The sequence below is a fragment of the Lactuca saligna genome, chromosome 1 (assembly GCF_052625555.1).
Source record: "Lactuca saligna cultivar CGN05327 chromosome 1, ASM5262555v1, whole genome shotgun sequence".
In the NCBI taxonomy this organism is placed as follows: domain Eukaryota; kingdom Viridiplantae; phylum Streptophyta; class Magnoliopsida; order Asterales; family Asteraceae; genus Lactuca; species Lactuca saligna.
Window position 1 is genome coordinate 46,466,362 of NC_136417.1, and position 23,198 is coordinate 46,489,559.

Here is a 23,198-nt window from a genome sequence, read left to right on the forward strand (position 1 = left end):
AAATACGTTAGGGACCTAAAATAGACGAACAAGAAACGTTATTACCCTCCTAAGTCATTATCCCTATAGTCTATAAAGCATTCATTCTCTGTCTCGCCATCACCATGGTATCCATCCAATTGAACCAATTATGGATCATATCAATAAACAAAAATGGGCAATTAAACCACTTGAACATTAATAACCAAACCTGATTAGCAACTTCACATTTCATGAATGAAAAATGATTGACATCTTCCATTTCTTTCTCACAAATCGGGTGCATCGTTGAAGGGGTATTGATTCATTTAGCCTCCAAGTTTATCTTTGTGGGAATTCTATCGTTGAAGGGGTATCGGAACATTTTTGTTCCAATGAGTTATAAACCTCGGTGGGACTCATCTCCAAAATCCAACCATCCAAGTTCGAACTAAAAGCAAAGGTAGCCACTATTTCCTCCAAAGTTGTGCCATTGGTCGGATTTTCATATGTCGTCGATGAGTACAGTCAGTGCTTGGCTTTCATTGGTGGATTCTGTGATGATCATATCTTACAAATGCACAAGACAATTAACTTTCGCAATCTTTTACTTTTGTACGTTCACTACTTTGTAATCAAAAAAATAAATATCCAAATAAAAGATTTGTTTACAGTTTTATTTGCATTTTTTCTACAATTCGTTAACGTTTGTAACCATAGCACATTGTACTTCAACCATGGCAAAACAGAACTAAACAAAAGCAATCAATATAACCCCCGAGTTTCACCATCTAAAACTACCAAACCAAAAGCTGCAAGATCCGATTCATAACAATTTGAAAGATAAATAAATCAAAAAACAAAGCTCTAAACCTGCAAAAAAATGGTCACCATGAGAGAGAGAGAGAGAGAGAGAGAATAAATTTCTTTTTCATTGAAAGACTCTAATTTCCTGTTTCTAATCCTACGCTATGAGAGGGGAATGTGCCTAAAATAATTTAATTCCAATCGAAACCGATAACTAAAGAGCACGATTTCCCACCCACCCAACCCAACCAACCAACCAACCGGAAAAAAAAAGTTACAGTGTTAACGGGCCCACATGCTATACAATGTTACATTTTATGTGCAAAATCTTGTATCTTCCAAGAATCATCATCGCGTGCCCATCTTCGGTCCGGTCAGCATGCCAGATACACCAAGTTAGTCTTTCTCTTCTTTCACCAACCCAAAAATACCTGCCCGCCAGGTCATCAGACAATACACAATGTGGGTCCCATCCGGTTACCTTAATTCCAACCCTATCCGATATCAGTAAACTCCCGAGATAACAAACAATCTTCAAGACCCCAGGTGAATCCCGGGTCATAATCATGTGGCACTATATCAAACGAAAGCTCATTGCCTAAATCGATCGAAGATGCATTTAGAAAATCATCCATTGAAGATTCCATATCCGTATCAAACCTTGAACACAAATTAATAGGTGGCATCGATGGTTGTAAATTGGGATCACGGAGTAGGGAAAAAGCTTCGTTGGAATCCATGATTGCTTTCCTTGATTTAGATTTCGACGACTTCAAAGGTAATTCGGGATTCCGATGATGCTTTCCGGATAATTGAGATTTGGCTGGTGTCCGCGACTTGACATCGGTTGCCGGAGAAGCCGATGGCGGCAACCCTAAACCACCATCAATGGCGGCTCTTGATGCAGCATCCCTGCAGAAGAGTTCATGTATAATGTTAAAACGGTAATGTTTCTTTTTTTACTCTTACATTCCAAAAAATAAATTTCACTGTATTTAGTACATGAAAAAAGAATGGGTTAATAGAGCGTACCTGAATCGGCATTCAACGGTATCCTTGGATGATCTAAAACAATGATTCCCGCCGACGGGCAGGTGTTCGGGCAGCACGGGTTCCGTGTCATTTATGGATAAAGACACGACGGAAGGCAACGGAACACTTGGATCATCTCTGCCCGGAGGAAACTCAAGAGTGATTCCCAGCTGCCCGACAGGTCGAACCTCACGTCTTTCACTAAAACTTGAAACCCTATCTTCCCTTGGTATATTTTGAGAACTTTCAAGTGCATCGGATACTAATCTGCTAATCTGCTTTAGGTTAGTGAACTCCATTCTTTCCGATTGTGGCCTGACCGGATCGCGAGAAGTATGGTTTACCCGCTGCCCGGTTCTGAGAGACAATGGGGTTTTCCGGTGACCGGAACGGGCGGTTGATCTCCAGACAGATGTGAGTAGGTGGAAGAAATGCTTTTGAAGAGTGTAAGCCTGATCAGGACGTTCTGACACAATATCCAACAACGACTTTGCATGCTCCTGCATTAGAAAAAATGTCTCACTGTTATAAAAACCACCAAAATTTTATAGGTATAGGAATAGGCATGTTACCTCAGTTACTCTTAGAAGAGCTTTCCCAACACCAACATTACTCGCTTTGTCATTATGAACATTATTGTCTGAACTAGATAAGACGTGTCTCTGAACAAGCTCCCGATACCTCTCACAACAATGAACTGGATGCCTTAGAATCCCCCGGTAAAACCCGCCAGCTGTCATCCCATTCAAAATCTCACTTGCCAAACTCCAGTTCACACCGTATTCATGTACAACTGCACACAGCATAGCATCCTCCGATGACAACCAAGAATCTGGCGTAGGGACACAATCATTAGGCCATATGCTTCCCTTCTTCAGCTTCTCCAATCTTATAGTCATCACCCGTTTCACCGGCATCGTAGTGACCGATATTTTTAGTCCCGATTTGCCCCTAATGACTGGTTTATGATCAATTTCAAGATTGTTATTTACAAAAGGTTTCAAATCTCTCGGTTCATCTTGTTGCTCGATTAAGGAATTGGAATCCATGTCTAATGAGATTGGTTCGGGGTTCTTTTTGGGCTTTTTTGACTTTCTGGAAGAACTCTTCACTTCTGAGGTGGATTCGTCCAAAGGTTTTTTGCGTTTTTTTAAAAAAATTATTTCATCGTCGACATAATCATCATCGAATTCTATTGGTGATTCTATGTTTATTGGCTTTGTTTCGGATGATAAAGCTTCTTTTTTCAGAGATTTGAATTTTGTTTTCTTCGTCTTTTTCTTTGACTTGGGTTTCTTAACAACCGGTTCATTCCTGCTCAGATGGGAGAAGAATAAGAAGCATTCAGATCAAGTAAGTACTCAATCAGCAAATGACCATTTTACCCTTCTGTCCAAGAGTAAAGTGGTAAAAGTTTGTGAGGGTTAAGAGTAAAGTAGAAAAAAGAAGGGTCTGAATGCATAAACCCTACCTCCTTTCACTTTACACATTAAGAAATGAGAAATGAGGCCTAAAAGCTTTTTAGAATACAAACTTACTTCAGTGAGTCAGATTCCTCAAGTTCCTTCTCTCTAGCTTCCATTTCACGCTCTTCCATCAACTACAAAACATTAAAAGATTAAAGATAAGCGCTTAAGAGTACCTATTAAAAATAAACGTAAAATTACCAAACTACCCCTACCTGATGTTCAGCCAACGCTTTGACTTGTTCTTGGTATACTTTAGTTGCAAACTCAGTATCCCATGCTGATAACATCACAAAAGGAATTTGTAAGAAAACCAATTACCGAAATAAATATAAAATTACCAAGCTACCCCTAGTGGTAATGAAAAGAGCACAAAGAAGGAGCTTACTTTCATAAACCAAAGGTTCCTCATCATCATCACCTTCAGCTTCCATATCCTCCTTTAACTTCTCAATATGATCCAACTCCCATTCCTCTCCCTCAAATCTATCCTTTGACTCAATAACCACATTATCAACAATCGGGTCCCACATCTCAAGAAACCGAACCGCATACCGATCAATCGGACGCAATTGATTCTCAAAAGACAAAATCTCCTGCCCCGAGGCTGCAGCCGCCACAGCCATCTGTTTCACATCATCCGCCATGTCATCATCATCACCATCATCACCCTTGACCAAAGTCAAACCCGGGTCCCCATTCGGGTCGCTACAAATAACCATTTCCCGATTATTACCCTCCACCTGTCCCGTTCCCAACTCCTCAAATTTTCCATCTTCTTCATTCAAAAGCTCATCATCTTCAAGCTTCCCAATCGCCTCCTCAGTAAACTCCTGATTATCCACCGCCTCTTCCTGCTCCACTTTCTTCAACGCCATGTAATCCGCTTCATCTTCCGCATGTTTCAACGCCGCCTCAACATCGGCATTCGACACCGGAACCGGAACTGGAACCGGAATCGCAACTCCGGAACCGGAATTCTTCCCGTGACCGGAAAACAACTCCAACGGATCAAGCTTCTTGAAAAACTCAGTGTTATACTCCCCACTCTGAATCACCAAATCATCTAAAGCCCGTTTCTGTTTCGCCTTTTTCAAAATATTCTCTTCAATCGTGCTTTCACTGATCAATCTGTAAATATGCACTTCACGTGTTTGCCCAATCCTATGACACCGATCTTGAGCTTGTTGATCCATGGCTGGATTCCAATCACTATCATAGAAAATTACCGTATCGGCCCCGACAAGATTAATCCCAACCCCACCACTCCGGGTCGACAAAATAAAAAGAAAATACTTCGGATTTGTATTGAACCGTTGCATTAATGTCTGCCTCTCTTCGGGCTGGGTCGACCCGTCTAACCGCATGTAAGTGTACCCGTATATATTTATAAAAGCTTCCAAAACATCAAGCATTTTAGTCATTTGAGTGAAAATCAAAGCCCGATGACCTTCCGATTTTAACCTTCTTAACAAAACCGCAAGCTCTTGAAGTTTACCACAGTCAAACTGTATCAACCGCCTATCGGGAAAGTAGACTTGCCGCCTGACAATGGCGGGTCTGATTGGTGTTAATAGTGGGGACAAAAGTGTCAAACATTTTGTTTTATAATCTTGGTTGACAAACACAGTGGTGCCCGGTTTGCTGCACCACCCGACCGGTGGTGGTGCTCGGGCAGCCGGGATTGCAAACATGAAACTTTCAACCTGGTCAACCATTTGATTGAACCGGTCAACGGGAGAAAACACAATGTCATGTAAACCCGAAAGGGTAGAAATGGAATTTTCCACCGAAACAATTTCCCGTAAACCCGTTGAATACATTGGTTTTCTACGGGCCCGCAAAGAATTCCACCATGCAACCGATTCGGCTCGTGCTTTCATTTCTTTAAGTCTCTCTTCCATGAGCGCTTTTTGAATCTCTTCAAAGATGTTAAACCCGGTTGACCGGGTCGACCCGGTCTTGATCTCGAGTCGACTCATGGATTCTTCTACTACACGTGATTTGATTAGTTCAGAAGGTGTGGCAATTGATTCAACTTCTTCGGTTTCCCATGATGTCATGTCAAAATCAAGATGAGTGAACACAAACCCTAATCCAGTAAGATCAACGGTTGAAAACGGACCGGATTCAAGAACCGAGCAAATCGAAGAACAAAATTGGGTTTCGATTCCATTCATATCAAATGAACTGATAATCGGGCGACCTTCGAATAAATCCGGATGATTACAAACTTTTCTTAATTGCATTATAACACTAATCATCCCGAAGAAGTTAGAACTTTGAAGGGTTGCTTGAGTCTCTGAGCTAGCAATGAAATCTTCATAGAGATTTCGTTGTCTACGCGAGAGTCTACAGTAGATAACATGTTCGTGTTTTGAAGGTAATTGTTTTTCAACATCCCGTTTCAGTCGCCGGAGGATAAATGGCCGGAGAACATTATGCAACCGGTCAACGACTTCCTTGTTGACTTTTTCTTGACCTTCAACCATTCCTGTTATCGGATTACTAAACCAATCTTTAAACTCTTGATGAGATTGAAAAATATGTGGCATCAAGAAATGCATTAGAGACCATAGCTCCATGAGATCATTCTGTAAAGGGGTACCCGTTAAAAGTATGCGTCTTTTTGTGTTGAAATTCAAAAGTGTTTGCCATCTTTGAGACTTCCAATTCTTTATCAAATGGGCTTCATCCAAAATCAAGTATCTCCATTTTTTCCTCTTGAAAATCTTGGAATCTTGAATAACAAGTCTGTAGGTTGTGATGCAAACATGAAAAGAATTCGGTTTCAACCACCCTTGTCTTTTATGTTTCCGTTCTTTTGCACTTCCAAAATATGTCAAGATTTTGAAAGCAGGACACCATTTTAGAAACTCGGTTTCCCAATTGAGCATGACACTTGTGGGGACCACAATCAGATGTGGGCCCCATATACCCTTTTCGCATGCCAGGTGTGCAAGAAGCGCGATTGTCATGATTGTTTTCCCGAGCCCCATTTCATCTGCTAAAATCCCATTAAGTCTTTTTTCATACATTGTTACAAGCCAATCTAACCCGATGTGTTGGTATTCACGAAGAGAGAATTTTAATAGAAAAGGGTATTTTGTCCTGACTTTGGTTGTTAAAAAGGTGTTCCCTGTCGGCTGTGCTGACCTGGCGGCGGCTGCTGCATCAGCAATGATGTCATCGTTCTCCCCGCCATCGTCAGCAATCTGATCTGGCTTCTCTTCCTGATCGGGAATTTCAATTTCGGAGCCTGAATCATTTTCATCACTTTGAATAGTGTCAGGATCCTGTTGAAAATTAAAAAAACGAGACAAAAAAAAAAAAAAAAAAAAAAAAAAAAAAAACAAGATTAGAATGTATCTAGAAGTTTCTAGAAGCAAGTTTTCATTTTTATCAACATACCTGTCTATACCTTGCAAGCAACTCCTCTATTGGAATTTCACTATCCTTTTGCAACATTGCAAGCTGAAAGATGATATAGCTTGGTTTATAAGATTGATCTCAACTTTTAAAATTTTATACTAATAATAATATAATCATGGGATCAATGTAATAATAAGATAAAAATGTGCATTCAAATCATTCACCTCATCTACTGAATCATGATTTTCAGTCTTTGCTAGTTCTTCTTCCTCCAATAAGGTCGTTTCATCATCCTGTAAATCCAAAAACAGATAATGAGATAACATGTTTATGTTATTAGATAAACTCAGAAATCAAAAACATAATAAATCTCATAACTATGTATACTAATCATATCATGATAATTGGATAACATACCTTTTCCTCTCCATTTGCAAGTACAAAGTCGACATCCTCCTACATAAAAGAAATCAAGAAATCAAATGAGTATTCGATATATGTGAAGATAAGATGTTTCTCTTTTACTTACATTCTCATCATTGAAGTCCAATTCCAAATATTTTTTTTGCTTCTTAAGACCTTTACGTTTTCTAACATAATGTTCTTTGACTTCTGGATGATGATTTTCTAAAACTGATAATCCACCATTACTTTCAGCCTGCAATAAGAGCAAGAAAAGTATGATGCTCAACAGTGAAGTACTTCACATTTTAGGTTAGTAACCATAATGAGAACCTACAACTTACACAATGACGACTCTCTTTTAACCCAAGGTCAGAATTGTCATTTCCATTACCTGCAAAAAAACAAATCAGTTATAAAATATGATTATATGAACACGCTATTAATAATCAAAACAATAAATTCAAACAACATTACTTACATAATAAGTTGTCCTCTGGTGCATGGGCTAGTTCTGCTTCACCTTCAGTCTTTCCTGGAGTACTTTCTGAAAATATTTTCATATTCATAGATAAAAGAATAAAAGTTAAAACCACCATACACATCCAATGAGAAGATGACATGTGGCAGAAGAAGAAACTCACAACAACTAACCTTCATTAACAGTATAACGACGAAGTAATTCCTCAAGGGGTAAATCCATTTCATTTTGCAAAGCTGTTAATTCCTCTCTCCTTTCATCTTCTGTTATGAGGGCTTCATCTTCCTCAAGGGTATGCTCGTCATCTTCCTAAAGCAGCAATAAAATCGAGATATTTGAGCTCAACTTCAACTCATATGAAATATTACAACAAGTTAAAAAGAAACTGATGATGATACTATAACTTTTATTTGCATTTTTCTTCCCAACAAATAAAAACAAATGAGGTTTCTAACAATTAAACATAAAAAGAGCAAATACTTACAGGTTCATTTTCAGCCTTGTAGTCTTCGTCAGTTTCTAAAATATTTGACTGGGACTCTGCCAAAAGATTAAAAAAAAAAACACGTTTAAAATGGGATTTATGTCATGATTTGGCAACCAAAAAGAAATTTACTTAATTTAAAATGAAAACCAACACTTTCTTCATACCAACATTTGGTTCAGCACACCCATTAACATCACTCTGATCTTTATATTCAATGGCAGGTCGTTGTTCTTGTACAGATGACAGCTGGACATGCTGACGTGGCGACGAATCTACAAGGTTCTCTGCCAGCATTGTTGAATACCTGTTTCATTGAAATAATTAGATGTTAAACGTTAAACAAAACAAAACTTTATTACAAAAAATGTTACCTTTCTGTTTGGCCTAAAAGAAATTCAAGTTGTTTATCAAGTGCTTTTTTCTTCTTTTGATCAAGCTCTAATCGATGCTTGTATAGCACCTGAAATCACATAATATTTCATGACCAATTACAATTTTGGACCCAAATTATAAAGTAATTTAAAATTCCAACATCACTAAATCATAGAATAACTTGCCAGCTTCTCGATTTTTGTCCAAAATTTCTTCACATCCTTTGAAATATTAAGTGCAACTTTTTTCATCCGAAGCTCTTCCTCCTGTGAAAGCATTGACAAAAATGAACACCACATTCATATGTAATTAGATATTTCATATGATTGAATTTTAAAATTTTCAAACCTAGGAGAACAAGAAAAAGAACAAGAACAACTAACCTTCACTCGTCTTTCACCTCTTGTAGCTTGATCCACCATACCTTTACTAGCCCTTATGGCAATTCTCTTTGCCAGGCCTAATTTAAATTTCCTCTCAGACTCAAAATCCTGGAAGTAATCGTACATTGCAACAAAATTTTCACTTAATTAATCTAAAGATAAGAGAGAATATCTAATATTTTGACACAAAAACATTTGATATAGAACAAGATTGTACCTTTGATAACCACACCATCTCTTCTAAAAGATGGTCCCAGTGTGTTCGGGGCCTCTGGGGTTCCTTGGGTGGTTCAAGTGCCTATGATAATCAGACATAATCATATAAATATATCAATGTCATTGACTTTAGTCAAACTTATCACCTTCTGTTTTTAATTTCTTCTTCTAATCATTTGACTACAAGAAACCTCTCATATATAAATGAAAACTAAATGCATTTGGCAGATGAAAAAAGCAAGAAGAAAAAAAAAAAAAAACAAGATTGAATAGATGAAATGATGAAATACATACAAATTGGAGACAGATCTATATGCAATATGTTTAGGTTCTGCAGATTACCTTTTGCCGTTTGGCCCTTGTCTCATGATCAAGTCTAGACCTTGGACCTTTAGAGGCCATGACTTCCTCAAAATTCAGGACATTACTTCAAAAAATCTGCATCAAACAACAAAAATCAGGAATTTTTCTTTGAAGTTCTCAATCAAATGGCATACAAAGTTCTTAATAGGTGTAACATTATTTGGAGGATTAAACTTTGGAAGTACAAACAAGGACACAGACATGTACCATTCAAATGGCTAAAAATAATCCGAATGTAGTAAATTACGGTTTTTAGAAGAAAATTATAACTAAAATGTACTAAACTAAAACCTTCAGAATTAAATTTTCGCTCTTCGCTGATAAGAAATCATAAGACAACCATTCAAGCTTCTATATTTCTTTCTTTTTTCTTTCTTGTTCGTTCTTTCATCCTCGGGAAAACCCAGAAAGGAAAAACAACAAATCTTGCTTAGAGAACATACGCAAAATCAACAATTGCATGCATGTATACACGTATATATGTGTGTACAAATTCAAGAACTCACCAGCTATAGAACAAGAAAAAGGAAAGCTCTTCGATCTTTACCGAAGCAAACCCAACTCAAGGAGCAATCAGTTGAGTTTTCTGGTAACTTTTAGGGTTTCGGAGATTGATGAAGAAGACGGGTTTAAGCGCCGACGAGTAGTTCAGATCCGGTAAATTTATGATTTTTGAATTAATTATATAAATTTAAAGAAAATAATTTTGGGGAAAATCGAAGAGAAAGAGTCTGTGAATCTTGGTTTGATGAGGAAGGATTTGTTAGGGCAAAGAGGCGTGGGAGGATTTAACGAATGGAGATTGACGGAGTAAAATCTTGACGGCTGAAAATTTTGAGTTTTTTATATTATTATCGTAAAAAAGAGAATAATCCATTTACCAAAAAGGGCTAAACAATACACCAATTTACCTAAATTCCCATTAAAACAAAACATGTTTTAGTAAAAAAAAAAAAACGGTAATTTGGTAAATATATATTGGGATAATTTTTGCCCAATCGTCAAAGGATATATATTTTTGCCATCAAAGAACCTTCTACATTTTATTTTGGAAAAATTTAGGTTTAATCAATTATCACTGTTTGAATATCAAGTATCTTTTCGGTAGGCCTGGCAATCGTGTCGTGTTCGGGTTGGCGTGTCACGGATTGGCGGGTCAAAATAGGCCAACCCAAACACGACCCATTTAACTATACAGGTCACGGGTTGGCGGGTCACGTGTTGGCGGGTTTGGAACATAAACCCATATATGACCCACCAACCCATTTATTTATACGGGTTCACAAGTTGGCGGGTTCATGGGTCAGATTTGGGTTCGTGGGTCCAAATTTTAGATATTTAAGTCTTAAACATCCAAATGAAAATTAAAAACATTCATAGAAACATGTTACAGACTTAGCCTTAAAGGTTACGACTTATGACCTTAGACCGTCCACCACGAGTAATAATGTCAAAACAATCACATGGTCTATGAATAAATGGTATATATTATATAATACTTATTAAATATTAATATTTGATACATAAATACATTTAAAAATATAATAATTTTTTATTAAGTATATAAACGGGTTGGCGGGTCAACCCGTTTATTTTTTGAGAAACCCATATATGACCCATTTAATAAACGGGTTGGCGGGTTGACGGGTTAGCGGGTTGGTGGGTTGAAAAACTCAACCCAAACCCATTTATTTCGTGTCGTGTCGCGGGTCGTATCGCGTGTCGTGTCGAGAATTGTCAGCCCTACTTTTCAGGTTGACAATGGAAAAAGAAGTGATTATTGAAGTGATAAATCACATAAATACCCCTAGCAATTTTATTATTTTTATTTTTATTTTTTTGAGTATTTTACATTAATGGTCTGTATGGTTTGAGTAACTTACACATTTATCCTTAAAAAAAAAAAAATTGACCTAGACGGTTCTCAAAGCATAAACTAGTTACACGTTTGGTCCCAGACTTAACAATTTGACATGTTTAAAAAGTTAAACCCACCGCATGTCTTGCACGTATGGGCATTTTAGTCATTTTTAATTATATTATCTATACCATCCTTTGAAAACTAAAACGTTCATGAAAACTACACTGAGGAGAAAAGAAAAGATCGTGTATCATCAACATGGGTAAAACCCTCCCACAAGAAACCCCTAATACCAATACTTCAAGAACAAGCTCAATGCAGTGATCACTTGGAACATACGTGCTAGAATAGAAAATTTTGATGTTGGTCCTGGATATGGTATGTTTACACTAACATTATTAACTTGTTCATTTATCCAAAGTTTTAATCTTTTACCTCATTAAATAGGTCGTTACCCTACGATATTTTCCATTTGTTCACACCATGGTGTGGAATTCACAAAATTTATGGAAAAAGGTATCTCAATGGGAACTAACACTATGTTGACTTTGGATATCGACACATTTTCTGTTCACGATATTGACGAGTTGATGGAAGAACTTAGGTGTGTTAGTGATGGTAATTTTCTATACTATCATTTTCAAAGACCATTCAACGATTTGGATTTCAGAATGTTTTTTTTTTGGTTGGTGTCCAGTATGTCCACCATTTAGGTATATTTGTTAGCAATAAGATAATTTACACATATACAGCATGGGGAAACAAGTAGCATGCATACTTAATGTCCCTCGCGTCTAAGGTACATATAGATGAAATTGAGCAAGCTCAACATGTTCAAAAATGTTGTTTTTAAATTGGCATGACAATGTTACACTCATAGTTGAGTTAGACAAATAACAACAAAAAGTTAAATCTCATCCGCTTTAGTTGGACAAACACATACAACAACTTAAATCACTTACTCTTGACTTGGACAGAGACTAACAACAGGTTGAATCGACCTACAATTAACTTGGACAAAGACCAACAACAAGCTGAACATAAGGGTTTTACAAATAATATTGATTTAGAAAAAGATTTTGACGATAACAGTATCAATTGTGATGACTTTAATGATGATCATAGTGATAGTAATGATAGTTATTATCTTGTGGGTGAGGATAATTTTATAGATGATGTTAATTTCTATTTACACATAGACAAGGGTGATGAATGGTTTTGAGGTTAGTATAAGACAACGGTAATTGAAGTTATAAAAAAGACATTAAAGTAGTTGATAATGAGGTTTTGTTGTTTGGGTCTTCATTGGATGAATGAAAGGAGGTGAAGAAATTTATTAGAGTTCTACAAAAAAGCATATGAAAATAATGAATCTCTAGTTAGTGAGCCCTTCTATATGTTTTCATACTTTTACTTTGGCAAAGGAGTTTAAGGATCGAGTAAAATTACATGTCTTTTGGTCAAAACTGTATCAAGTGTGATTCAACCAAATTAGTGAAAGTTGTGGTGTTGTGATTGAAATGTAATGCAAAAAACATAAATACCAAACACATGGATTATGAGGAAATCCCTTGCTCTTATCAAATATCTGGCATAAAACCTGAGGAGTTGGCAATCGTCGAGTTACCTTAGAGCTTTTATAGATTGAATGATTTTAGTATAAAAATGAGATTTTTTGCTAGTTGCTAATTGTTGAAAGTGTTTCATGTGTATACATGTGTGAGTTTGGATTCTTGTTTATACATAACATTCCTAATGGTTATCAATGATACTGTTAAATCTTGACAACGTTTTCTATTTCGAGATTCTTGGAGACTAGCTTTTTTTGTGTTTCTTTATAAGATATTGAATTGACCGGATCTTTGTTGACACATTCAACACCTGGATCACAGAGATAGATAGATAAAGGTAAAAATAATATGTTTGGTACCTTCAACATCTTGAGAAAGATGTTAGTCAATATCTCACCCGCTATGTTATCTCGAATCTCGCATAAGATGTAACAACCCATTGGTTACAACCAATTTTTTTCATTTTTAATTTAGGTAAAAAAAAACATTTTGTCCATAAAACCAAGTCAATAAAAATCAAAAGTATCAAAATACAATTATTCATATAATCAGTTTTAATTTAGGTAAAAAAACATTCTGTCCACAAAGGTTATCGATGAGTGTGTACAGTTAAGCCTTCGCCTTCCTACGATCATCTGAAGTACATGAAAACACTTAATCCACAACCATAAGCACAAAGATTAGTGGGTTTCCCAAAATATCGTATACAACACAACATAATAATCAATTATGGGTTATAAACAACCATGGGACTATCAGCAGTCATATGGGCTCACAGCAGCCCTATGGGTTATCAGCATCTGCTAATTTCATTTTATTACTTCTTTTCCTAGTTTATTTTAGCACAAATCATCTCATTTTAGTTACTCTTATTGCATATTTCATATTTTTATTAGTTTTTTATCTTTAAGCGGGTTCTTTTATGTGTTATCAGCAACCCTAGGACTATCATCAGGTTCAGTTGTAACACTCGGTTCCTGATACGTATTCTAATTTAAAGTAAACCCATGTTTTGCTCTGGGACTCGGCGAATTGGAGGCTTAACTCGTCGAGTAGACTCGACTTTGGTTCGACAGGATAAGTGACCTACTCGACGAGTTGGGAGACTAACTCGACGAGTAGGATTGTCTGGATGAAACCCTAATATTTGGGGTTTGCACCCTATTTAAACAAATCATAACATCCCAACCCAGCCTCCATTGTTCCTCCCATCCCATAGAAAGCCCTAACTTGAACCCTAAGCCTCTTCTGAGTTGTAACGACCCAAAAATCATGACTAAAAATTTTGTTTGAAAAACATTACTTAAACCATGATTGTCAATCCATAACATAATTCCGAACATAAAATCAGAGTATTAGTTCAAAACATGTTCTTATTATCAAAGTAAAACATCCCAGACTGACTAACTATGGTGTGTGCCATGCGATCATCCCGAGCTCTTCCCTCCATTGCCGGAAGTACCTGAAACCAAAACTAAAAACTGTAAGCACGAAGCTTAGTGAGCTCCCCCAAACTACCACATACCATACAATAACATATGTGGTTGGTATTTTAGGGGTAACTCACTAAGATTTCGGGCTTACAGTTTTCAGTGTATTGTTCTAGGTACTTCAGGAGATCGTGGCAAGGCGAAGGCGTGATCGTACCGCTCCTCGTGTTTTATGTATTTATGATGTGGTTCTGGGAAATACTCTGATAATAAATGAATTGAAAACCTTTTTGTAATGAATTAATGAATACGAGTGGTTTTTGAAAAGTTTAAATTGGTTGAATTTTTTTGGATGTTACAGGTTAGGTTTAATCAAAGAGCTTGTTTTGGTTAATTAATGTGGTGAATGGGAAGTGTTAGATCTTGTTAAGACTTTCAAGTACCAACTTAGATAGAATTGAACAAATATTGTGTCATCTTTGAATCACATTGCTAAGTTGTCGTACATGAAGTTGGAGTCTTTACACAATCTGAACTTATTTCACTCATTTAGCTAATTACTTGTGTTTTTAATTTGTTTGTTTAAACACTGCATTCAAACCCCCCTCCTCTTTATTTTTTTTTGAACAAGTACCTTACGCAAAGAGTTATTCGACCGATTGTCCCCGTGTCTCTGTGGATCGACCCTTCTTGCCTTGTACTACCTGCTAGTGTAATATAGTGGGATTCTCTAGGAGTATATCATACCCCTTTATTTGTTGGGTTTGACACGACTAACAACCCATGAAAGGATTTAGGCCCAACTTGGAAATTGTGCCATATTTTGGGCCTTAGATGTTTATTTTGGATGTTGGGCCTTCTGTCATCTAGTTTGGGTGTGACAAACCGATATTTCGACTCTATGCAATGACCTAAAAAGTCATGTATTGTAACAACTGTTGAAATAATGAAATTAGCATCGAAAATAAAATGTTCAAAAGTCTCTATTGGATTGCCAAAAATGATGGTTATCATGTCAAGATTTTCAGAAATATAAAGAACACTGAAAACCGAGTCATAACGAAGAAGTTATGACCAACCAAAGATTCACAATAAAAAAATGTCATTACGGTTAAATGTAAAACGAGAAATTTCAATAAAATACTTATTAGCCTTAGGTATTTAAATAAAAATCGTAGTTATCATTTAAACCATGAACATACATAAAAAGAACGCTCAAATCTGACCTCGTATGAGGAAGTTATAAATTTCCGAAGTTTGGTATAGCGGTAGACAGCTAAAAACTCGAAACAGAGATCGAGCGACTTTTGGCCGGAACGAACTAAATGAGAATCGAAGGTCTCGACAATGGTATTTCAACGGTAAAAAGTATGGCGAAAACAGACATCGGATAAAGAAGTTATGGATTTTTAACGGACTTTTCCTGCCCCGACTTTTTAAAAATGAATAATAATAATAATTTCAAAATTTGCCGACGGAGTCTAAACGAAAGTTGTAGAGCGTAGTGTCACCTACGTGTGGATATAAAGAACGTCGAAAACGGAGTTCGTATGAAAAAGATATGATTTTTTTTAATTTATTAAATAATTAAAATATAAAATTTAATTCAAAACCCGATATTATCCGAAGGAGGAGTCACCAGACCGATCTGAGTTACGCCCAACGTACCCTCGTACACCAGGGTACTCAAGTGCTAGGCCTCGTAACGTCCACGTCACCCCTCTACGCCTCTACGTCCCGTCCCATCAGAAGTCCGACAGACGAGGATGAGGTAATCCATGACGTACGCGTACGCCCCGCGTAACCTCGTACGCCCAACGTACCGAGGGTGTTCAACCCCCTATAAAAGGGATGCGAGGGTTCCGGGTAAAATTGCTTAGTTCCTCTCTTTCTCTTGTGTCTTTACTCCGTTTTGCGTGCAAGTAATATCTCGAAGCCCCGATTTTCATACCCAAGCCTCGAAGAAAGTTTACACTCTTGAGATTCCCAAGAATCCTGAGAAAAATCCGCTTTCTCGAGTCAAGGTTCTGCTCGGTTTTCATCTCACCTTCTTTAAGCTATCAAGTGAGTTCATACCCCTATAAACTACACTTTCAAATGTTTTATCAATGCTTTTTATACACTTTTAAGAGGGGGGGGGGGAATACAAGTAAACACAAGGTTATTATCGTGTGTAACATAAAGTTTCACTATATACTCTTTTTATCAAGTAAATCATATGTGATTTATAACTACTACATGAGAACTTTCGTATGCGATATATATTCTCGATAACATATTGTATTTTGGAAATAAAACATGTTTATATATATATATATATATATATATATATACACACACACACACACACACGAATCAAACACTTTATTTATACTTTAAGTATATGTGATCACTTATGTCACTATAACTATTATACTTTACATAACAAGTGAGCATTTGTGACAATCGTCAATCTTGAGTCAAGTCAAGTCATCAAGTCAAGCCGGTCAACTCTATTAAACCTTGTGTATTAGGGTTGGTGTTATGTTCGTATTGTATAACTTGCTATATTAATGGGAAAACATCACTAGAGAAAAGTTTTGTGTTAAAAATTTTCCTAAGCCTTAGTACTAATCAGTGAATTAAACTGATGAAAACCATGTTGCATACTCATCGGGAATGTGTAAGATCCTTAAACAAGGCTTAACAGGGTTTACGAACCATGCATTGCGGTGCCGGACACTCACAACTGTCCCACATGGATCCTCTCTCAATCGTTTTCACTCTATCTCTGTCTATGTCAAATCTCTCCTAAATCTCTCCAAGTATGTGAAATCTCTCTCAAATATCTCTCTGTATGAGAAATCTCTCCAAGAATGTCAAATCTCTCCCAAATCTCTCTAAGTAGGTGAAATCTCTCTCAAATATCTCTCTATATGAGAAATCTCTCCAAGAATGTTAAATCTCTCCCAAATCCCTCCAAGTATGTGAAAACTCTCTCAAATATCTCTCTATATGAGAAATCTCTCCAAGAATGTTAAATCTCTCCCAAATCTCTCCACGTATGTGAAATCTCTCTCAAATATCTCTCTGTATGAGAAATCTCTCCAAGAATGTCAAATCTCTCCCAAATCCCTCCAAGTATGTGAAAACTCTCGCAAATATCTCTTTGTATGAGAAATCTCTCCAAGAATGTCAAATCTCTCCCAAATCTCTCCAAGTGTGAGAAATCTCTCCCAAATCTCTCTCAAAAGTTTCCCGTAACTTTTTGGAATCATTCGGGTCATTCCGGCCCTTAACCGGGTCAAAAACGGCTTAAAACGGGGCGAAAACGAGAAAAATAGGCTTTAGGAACCGAAACCGGAATGAGAGGCTTCTTAGGACCAGAGACCGAGCCTCTGGTGGCTAAGAGAACAGAGGCCGAGCCTCTGGTGGCTAAGAGAACAGAGGTCGAGCCTCTGGCGGCTAAGAGAACCGAGACCGAACTCGCCCAGGAGGAACCGAAACCGAGAGCAAGAAGCAGGAACCGAAGGAACTGTTCACAACCGAGCGGTCGGTCCCTCTCGGTCCGTCCCACTCTCTGTTCGCGCCGCACTCTCGGTCCGCCTCCGCCTCTCTGCTCACTCTCTGCTCCGCCTCTCACTCTCTGCTCTCTTCTCACTCTCTGCCTCGCGCGCTCCTCTGTCCCCTCCCACCTCTCGGTTTCTTCCCTCCTTCTCCTCTCCTCTCGGCTCCTTCCCTTCTCTCTTCTTCTTCTCTCGGTTCCGCCTCCCTCTCTCTCTCGGTTCAGCATAAGAGGGCCGAACCTCGGCCAGGCTTCGCATTTTTGTCATTTTCAGCCCATTTTTGATATTTTTAACATTTTAAGCCCGTTTTTCGTGATTTTAAAGCGGGATTTTCTCCAGAAATTTTATTTTAACATAATAAACCCTAAATATTCATAATTTAAACATATTTTTATAAAAATCATTAATTAAATAATAAAGATTTAATGGGGGATTTATTTAAGGTAGAGTGTTGACTTTGCCTTAACTTATGACACAAGCAACCACCCCACACCCACTCTATGACCAGCCATACCTCCCCACCTTACCTATGTCACTTCAATGTTCCCTTACACTCAAATTTCACTCACTCCCACGTTTTTGAGCTGGAACAAACAACCACACTCCTCATTTTCTCTCATTTCTCTCATTCCACTAAGTAACAAACACCATTTTTTTCTCTCAAACTCTTCTACACAAATTTTCGAGATCCAAGGCTGATTTCAAGTGTTCTTCCACACTTAGTAAGTAAAAATTCATCCTCCCTATTACTATTTCACTTCATTCTACTCAAATCTTTGGTTGCTTACACAAACTCCCTAACTATGATGTTAGATTCTCGAAAACCTTCAAGGCATCTCCAAGTGTTCTTGAATTAAACACTTCCATTCTTCAACAATCATCTACTGAAATCACTCAAGGTGAGTTCATACCCCTACATTTTCATGATTTCTCAAGTTTTCAGGGGGTGAATACAAGTTAAAACACTAAGAACCTATCAAAAATTTTCTAACAGCCTTCATCAGAAAAGTTCAACTCCATTCACGGACTGTTTTGGGCATCTTAAATATTTTTGTTTTCAAAACTGTACAAGGTGCAAATAGTTCAAGTTTTTAGCTTTAAAATGGCTACTTGCACATCTCCATTCGATTTTTCTACAATTTATGGTGATTTTTACAAAACTGCCTATCATTTCAAACAACAATCCGGACCAGTCTGTGATTATGGACTTTTTCAACCAAGTTAGAGGTCATATTAATTTGTGATAAAAATTATGAGCAAACTAGACACATTTTGTGAACTCTCAGAATTTACGGATCTAATTTTCGACTTCGTATGATTTTTCTATGATTTTTCCAAAACCGGGCAGAATTGCTAAATTTTGCCAACAGCATGTAAATATCATAACACTTTGTATAATGTTGAGCAAAGTGTATAATCATAAGTTTTAGTATTTGTATGTGTTTCCTTGTTAGATTATCATTATGAACTGAAACTAAGACATTCATATTAAATATTAAATATTATTCATTCATTTTGGAACACGTATTATTAGACTATAAAAAGTATAGTTTGATAAATTCACAATACTAATACATTTCCATAAAAGAATTCATACATATTACATACATTTTAGATAAACTATAATAGGTATAGTTTATGATACATCACTCAACGCACTCGTACAAAAAGGGTACATCCATACAAGAAAGATTTATATTCACACGCATTTCACGTAAACTTGTTAACCTATGTTGTGAGACTCTCTCTCTCTCCCCGTACGTCCGAGTGCGGGATATAATTCCTGGTAGTTATAATCAGAATCTCCTTGAGGGAGAACGTGATACTTGTATATAGATCTATATTGGGTTTGACACCCCACACCTTGCTGCTAGCTACAGTGGGACCTGCAGGTCTACGGGTGACAAATGTCATTTCATTTTCGCGACGCCTGAGAAACGTTGTGGCAGGTTCACATAGTCACAGTATGATTATAGCGACTCACTTAGGGGGATAACAATTCATGAGGTTTACGGGGTTTCATAAAACCGAAGTAGGTTTTTGGTTGATAAAAGAAATTTTACTTTCCATAACATTTTAAACTCACAACATTGTTACTAAGAAACGATGGTTTCTCATACACTCTAGTCTTTGGTTATAAGGCTACATTTCTCGGATTTCAAGGGAAATACCGGATTTTTCTTAAACAAACGCGACATTTACATGTGAAATACTCCTACTAAGTTTATTAATAAAAGCTTATGAACTCACCAACCTTTGTGTTGACACTTTTCAAACAACTTGTATTCACAGGAAAACACTAATCAGGTTATCAAGTGCTTTTGAGGATGGGACGTTAAGGCGTCAAACTTTTCATATTTTAGCAACATATTGTAATTGATTTTGAAACATGTAATTCATACAAGTGATGTAACTTTTTCAATTATATATATGTTGGTTGTGTTTGCTTAAATTACTATTAAAATTGTGGTTATGATGCTATACATGAAGTCCTCCACCCCCGGACGTTTCCGCCATCCTCGGTTTGGGGGTGTGACAGCATTACACTAGGGTTTACTATACGAACGAAACACACACTTTGAAAAACTATAATATGTATAGTTTACGAGAAAATCATGAACATTTACATAATAGGAACACTATATCAAAGAGATATTTTCATACACAAGAACAAATGGACATTTCCGTACGTGAATCTGTTTTATACTATGTTTTGTGTGACATTTCACGTACTTTCGAGTATGAATTTTAAGTCTTGTTTAATATACCAAAATCCCTTGTAGGGGGAGCGTGATACTTGTGTATAGATCTATACGGGATTGAGAATCCCAATCCCACACCTAAACTGTTAGCTATAGCTAGGCCGGCAGGCCTGGGGTGACAAACGTCATAACTTTCCAACGCTTGAAGAACATTGTTATAGGCATCCTGGTCAAATAGCATGGTTATAAGACTCACATGGAGTATTAAAAACACTTTGATTTACGGGGTTTTTCAAATGCCTTAGCGATTGATACATAAACCTACTATTTTAGGCATGAAAAGCACTATTGTATTACAAGTTTTGGAACAATTAAACTACCATCTACTATAGTAGAAAATATGGGATTTTCTAGGAACATTCAAACATGTACAAACCATTTCATTCTATTTCATACAAACATTGTTACTAAATACTTATGAACTCACCAGTTTAAATGTTGATCTACTCTTTCAAAACTACTTGTATTTCTCAGAAATTCAGTAAAACAGGTAAACAAACAACTTTTGAAGAAGGAACGTTGTGGCGTCAGTTTAGTTTCATTTTGACATCATATTGTAATTTGTTTTGAAACAAGTACCTTTCAACAATGTAAACTTTTAAATTACATATATGATGGTTGTATTACTTTCTTTACTATGTATTCAATTGTTACGATACTACATGAAGTCATCCGCCCTCGAAAGATTCCACCATTCTGGTTTGGGGGTGTCGCATTGAGCCTTGGATCGGGGCCAAGATTGTGGAAAAGTAAAAAGGTCTTTTACCCTATATTGGACTCATAGTATGAGTCAGTGTCCAGATATTGATGAATTGTCATTTGGTATCTGATAGTGCCTGATTTATAGCGGATTTTTCATCATATATTATTCATGGGATTTGCTGTGAAGGGGGTGTTATCTTGATGTTGGTGGTTCGGGGATCTGGTAGCCAGCAACTAGGGATCATCTTTATGGTTCAATAGTGCAAGGTGAGTCTTCTCCTAGTGTTCGTGAGTCGAAGGCACCAATGTCGGCTCATTGATTTATATATGCAAGATAGTTGTTGTCTTTGTGACTCTTGCATGTTTGTATGAGTTGTGTGGTAGAATATCTATATTTGTGAAGACTAGTTGGTTCTTGCTGTTATCATTGTATGCTAGATGTTTTTGTGACTCTTGCATGATTATGTGAGGTATGAGCTATGTGGTAGAATAGTGGTATTTATGAGGAATAGCTGGGTCTACCAGTTATTATTGTATGTTAGTTGTCTCTTTGACTCTTACATGTTTGTATAGGCCGTGTGGTAGAATAGTTACATGAGTGATGACCCGTTGGGTCTATCAATTATTATTATGTTATGTTGTTATATGTGACCAAGACCACTAACAATCTTCAGGGTTGTTGATAACCTACTGGGTGTGTTGATAGCCCATAGAGTCCGCGGATAGTTTGTCGGGTTGTTAATAACCCATCGGGCGTGCTATTAGCCCATTGGGACTGTTGATATTCCCCAGGGTTGCTGATAACCCGTAGTTGTTTATTTGTGTTGTGCGGTGTGATATTTTGGGGAACTCACTAAGCTACGTGCTTATAATTTTGGTTTATGGTTTCAGGTACTTCAGTAGATCGTGGCAAGGTGAAGACATGACCGTACACATCCTTGCGTTTGGACTTATGATTTTTGGGAAAACTATGATAATGCAGTCATTTTGAAAATTATGTTGAAAACAATTTTTATTTTTAAATAACATTTTGGAAACATGGCTCATTTGTAATCACTTCTTTAGAATAAAGGTGGTTTTGAAAAGTTAAAATTTGTTGAGATTTTCGGGATGTTACAAGTTGGTATCGGAGCCTTGGTTTGAGTGAATTGGAGGAACACCCATGTGAATCTAATATCAAACTAAGTATAAAGGTTTTTAAAACAATTTTCAAATGCTTTTCAAAATAATCAAGGAGGATGCAATGTGTACGATCAGCCGGAGCCAGTAAGTTTACCCCAAATTACGACACAATTATTTGAGATTATGTTATGTTATGTTAGAGCAGCATGCTAGTAATAGGCTAAGGATCTTCAGGAATTGCATGATAGAATTGCCTGATTATGTGATGCCTTAGTTCCTATAGAGTTCCCTCGTTTTACTGTTGCATAACTCTTTCACACGTGAATTGGCTATTGAGTGAATACGCTAAGTCAAATGTTATGTGGTTTAAATGGTCTTAGGATAAGGAGTTTGGTCTTATTGCGCATCTCTTGTCTAATTCCAACCATTATGGGATTGAATCCTTTAGCCTAAGATTGTCTAAACTTTGGGGCATGTTATTGTATTCATATGATAGTCACCTGACACCAATGGAGAGTCGCATGGCAATTAGTGGGACAATGATTCGTATGGGGTCAGCCAGCCAATTACATTATTGGATGAGGAGGCAGTGGTTCCTTCGAGTGGGTGTGATTAATAGCGGGCCAACGTAAAGAATGTTTTGCCACACTTGAGAGGGTGGGGGCGGGGCGAAGGTGCGCCGAGATGCTAGGAGTTTGAGGTTGAGCATTTCGTATGATAAATTATCATAATTTAATGCTTTTTAGTTCCAGTCAGTTCCTCTATACGAATGTTACTTGCTTTGTGCTTTGTAGAAATCTTAAGTGATGTGAGTTAGTCATTAAGTGAATATGTCAAGTCACATGTAAAAAGGGTTGTATAATCTC

General features: G+C 37.1%; 1 protein-coding gene across 3 annotated transcripts; it reads right to left on the reverse strand.

The window, feature by feature from the left end:
* Positions 1-872: 872 nt before the first annotated feature.
* PIE1 (SNF2 domain-containing protein / helicase domain-containing protein) lies at positions 873-10,109 on the reverse strand. 3 transcript variants are annotated; one of them, XM_078983819.1, is made up of 21 exons: positions 9,846-10,109; positions 9,319-9,414; positions 8,978-9,058; positions 8,761-8,868; positions 8,563-8,643; positions 8,377-8,465; positions 8,170-8,309; positions 8,003-8,058; positions 7,692-7,827; positions 7,519-7,584; positions 7,382-7,431; positions 7,165-7,293; positions 7,053-7,091; positions 6,860-6,928; positions 6,675-6,737; positions 3,652-6,559; positions 3,479-3,543; positions 3,336-3,397; positions 2,370-3,111; positions 1,798-2,297; positions 873-1,677 (listed from the first exon to the last, which is right to left on the reverse strand). In XM_078983819.1, the coding sequence occupies exons 2-21, from the start codon at positions 9,376-9,378 to the stop codon at positions 1,260-1,262; spliced, it is 5,862 nt and encodes a 1,953-aa protein (XP_078839945.1). In that variant the 5' UTR covers positions 9,379-9,414; positions 9,846-10,109; the 3' UTR covers positions 873-1,259. The 3 variants fall into 3 exon arrangements, with proteins under 3 accessions (XP_078839945.1, XP_078839948.1, XP_078839953.1); XM_078983822.1 differs by lacking the exon at positions 9,846-10,109 and adding an exon at positions 9,631-9,780; XM_078983827.1 differs by lacking the exons at positions 8,170-8,309; positions 8,377-8,465; positions 8,563-8,643; ... (2 more) ...; positions 9,319-9,414; positions 9,846-10,109 and having other exon boundaries at positions 7,692-7,823; positions 8,003-8,043.
* Between the last annotated feature and the right edge of the window lie 13,089 nt (positions 10,110-23,198).

What these genes read in the sequence shown, in the direction of transcription:
- PIE1 (XM_078983819.1), bottom strand. Translation starts at nt 9,378, where the DNA reads ATGGCCTCTAAAGGTCCAAGGTCTAGACTTGATCATGAGACAAGGGCC. An exon ending in AGATGGTGTGGTTATCAAAG is followed by an intron (nt 8,869 to 8,977) that starts GTACAATCTTGT and finishes GATTACTTCCAG; the next exon opens with GATTTTGAGTCTGAGAGGAA. An exon ending in GTGTGCTGAACCAAATGTTG is followed by an intron (nt 8,059 to 8,169) that starts GTATGAAGAAAG and finishes ATCTTTTGGCAG; the next exon opens with AGTCCCAGTCAAATATTTTA.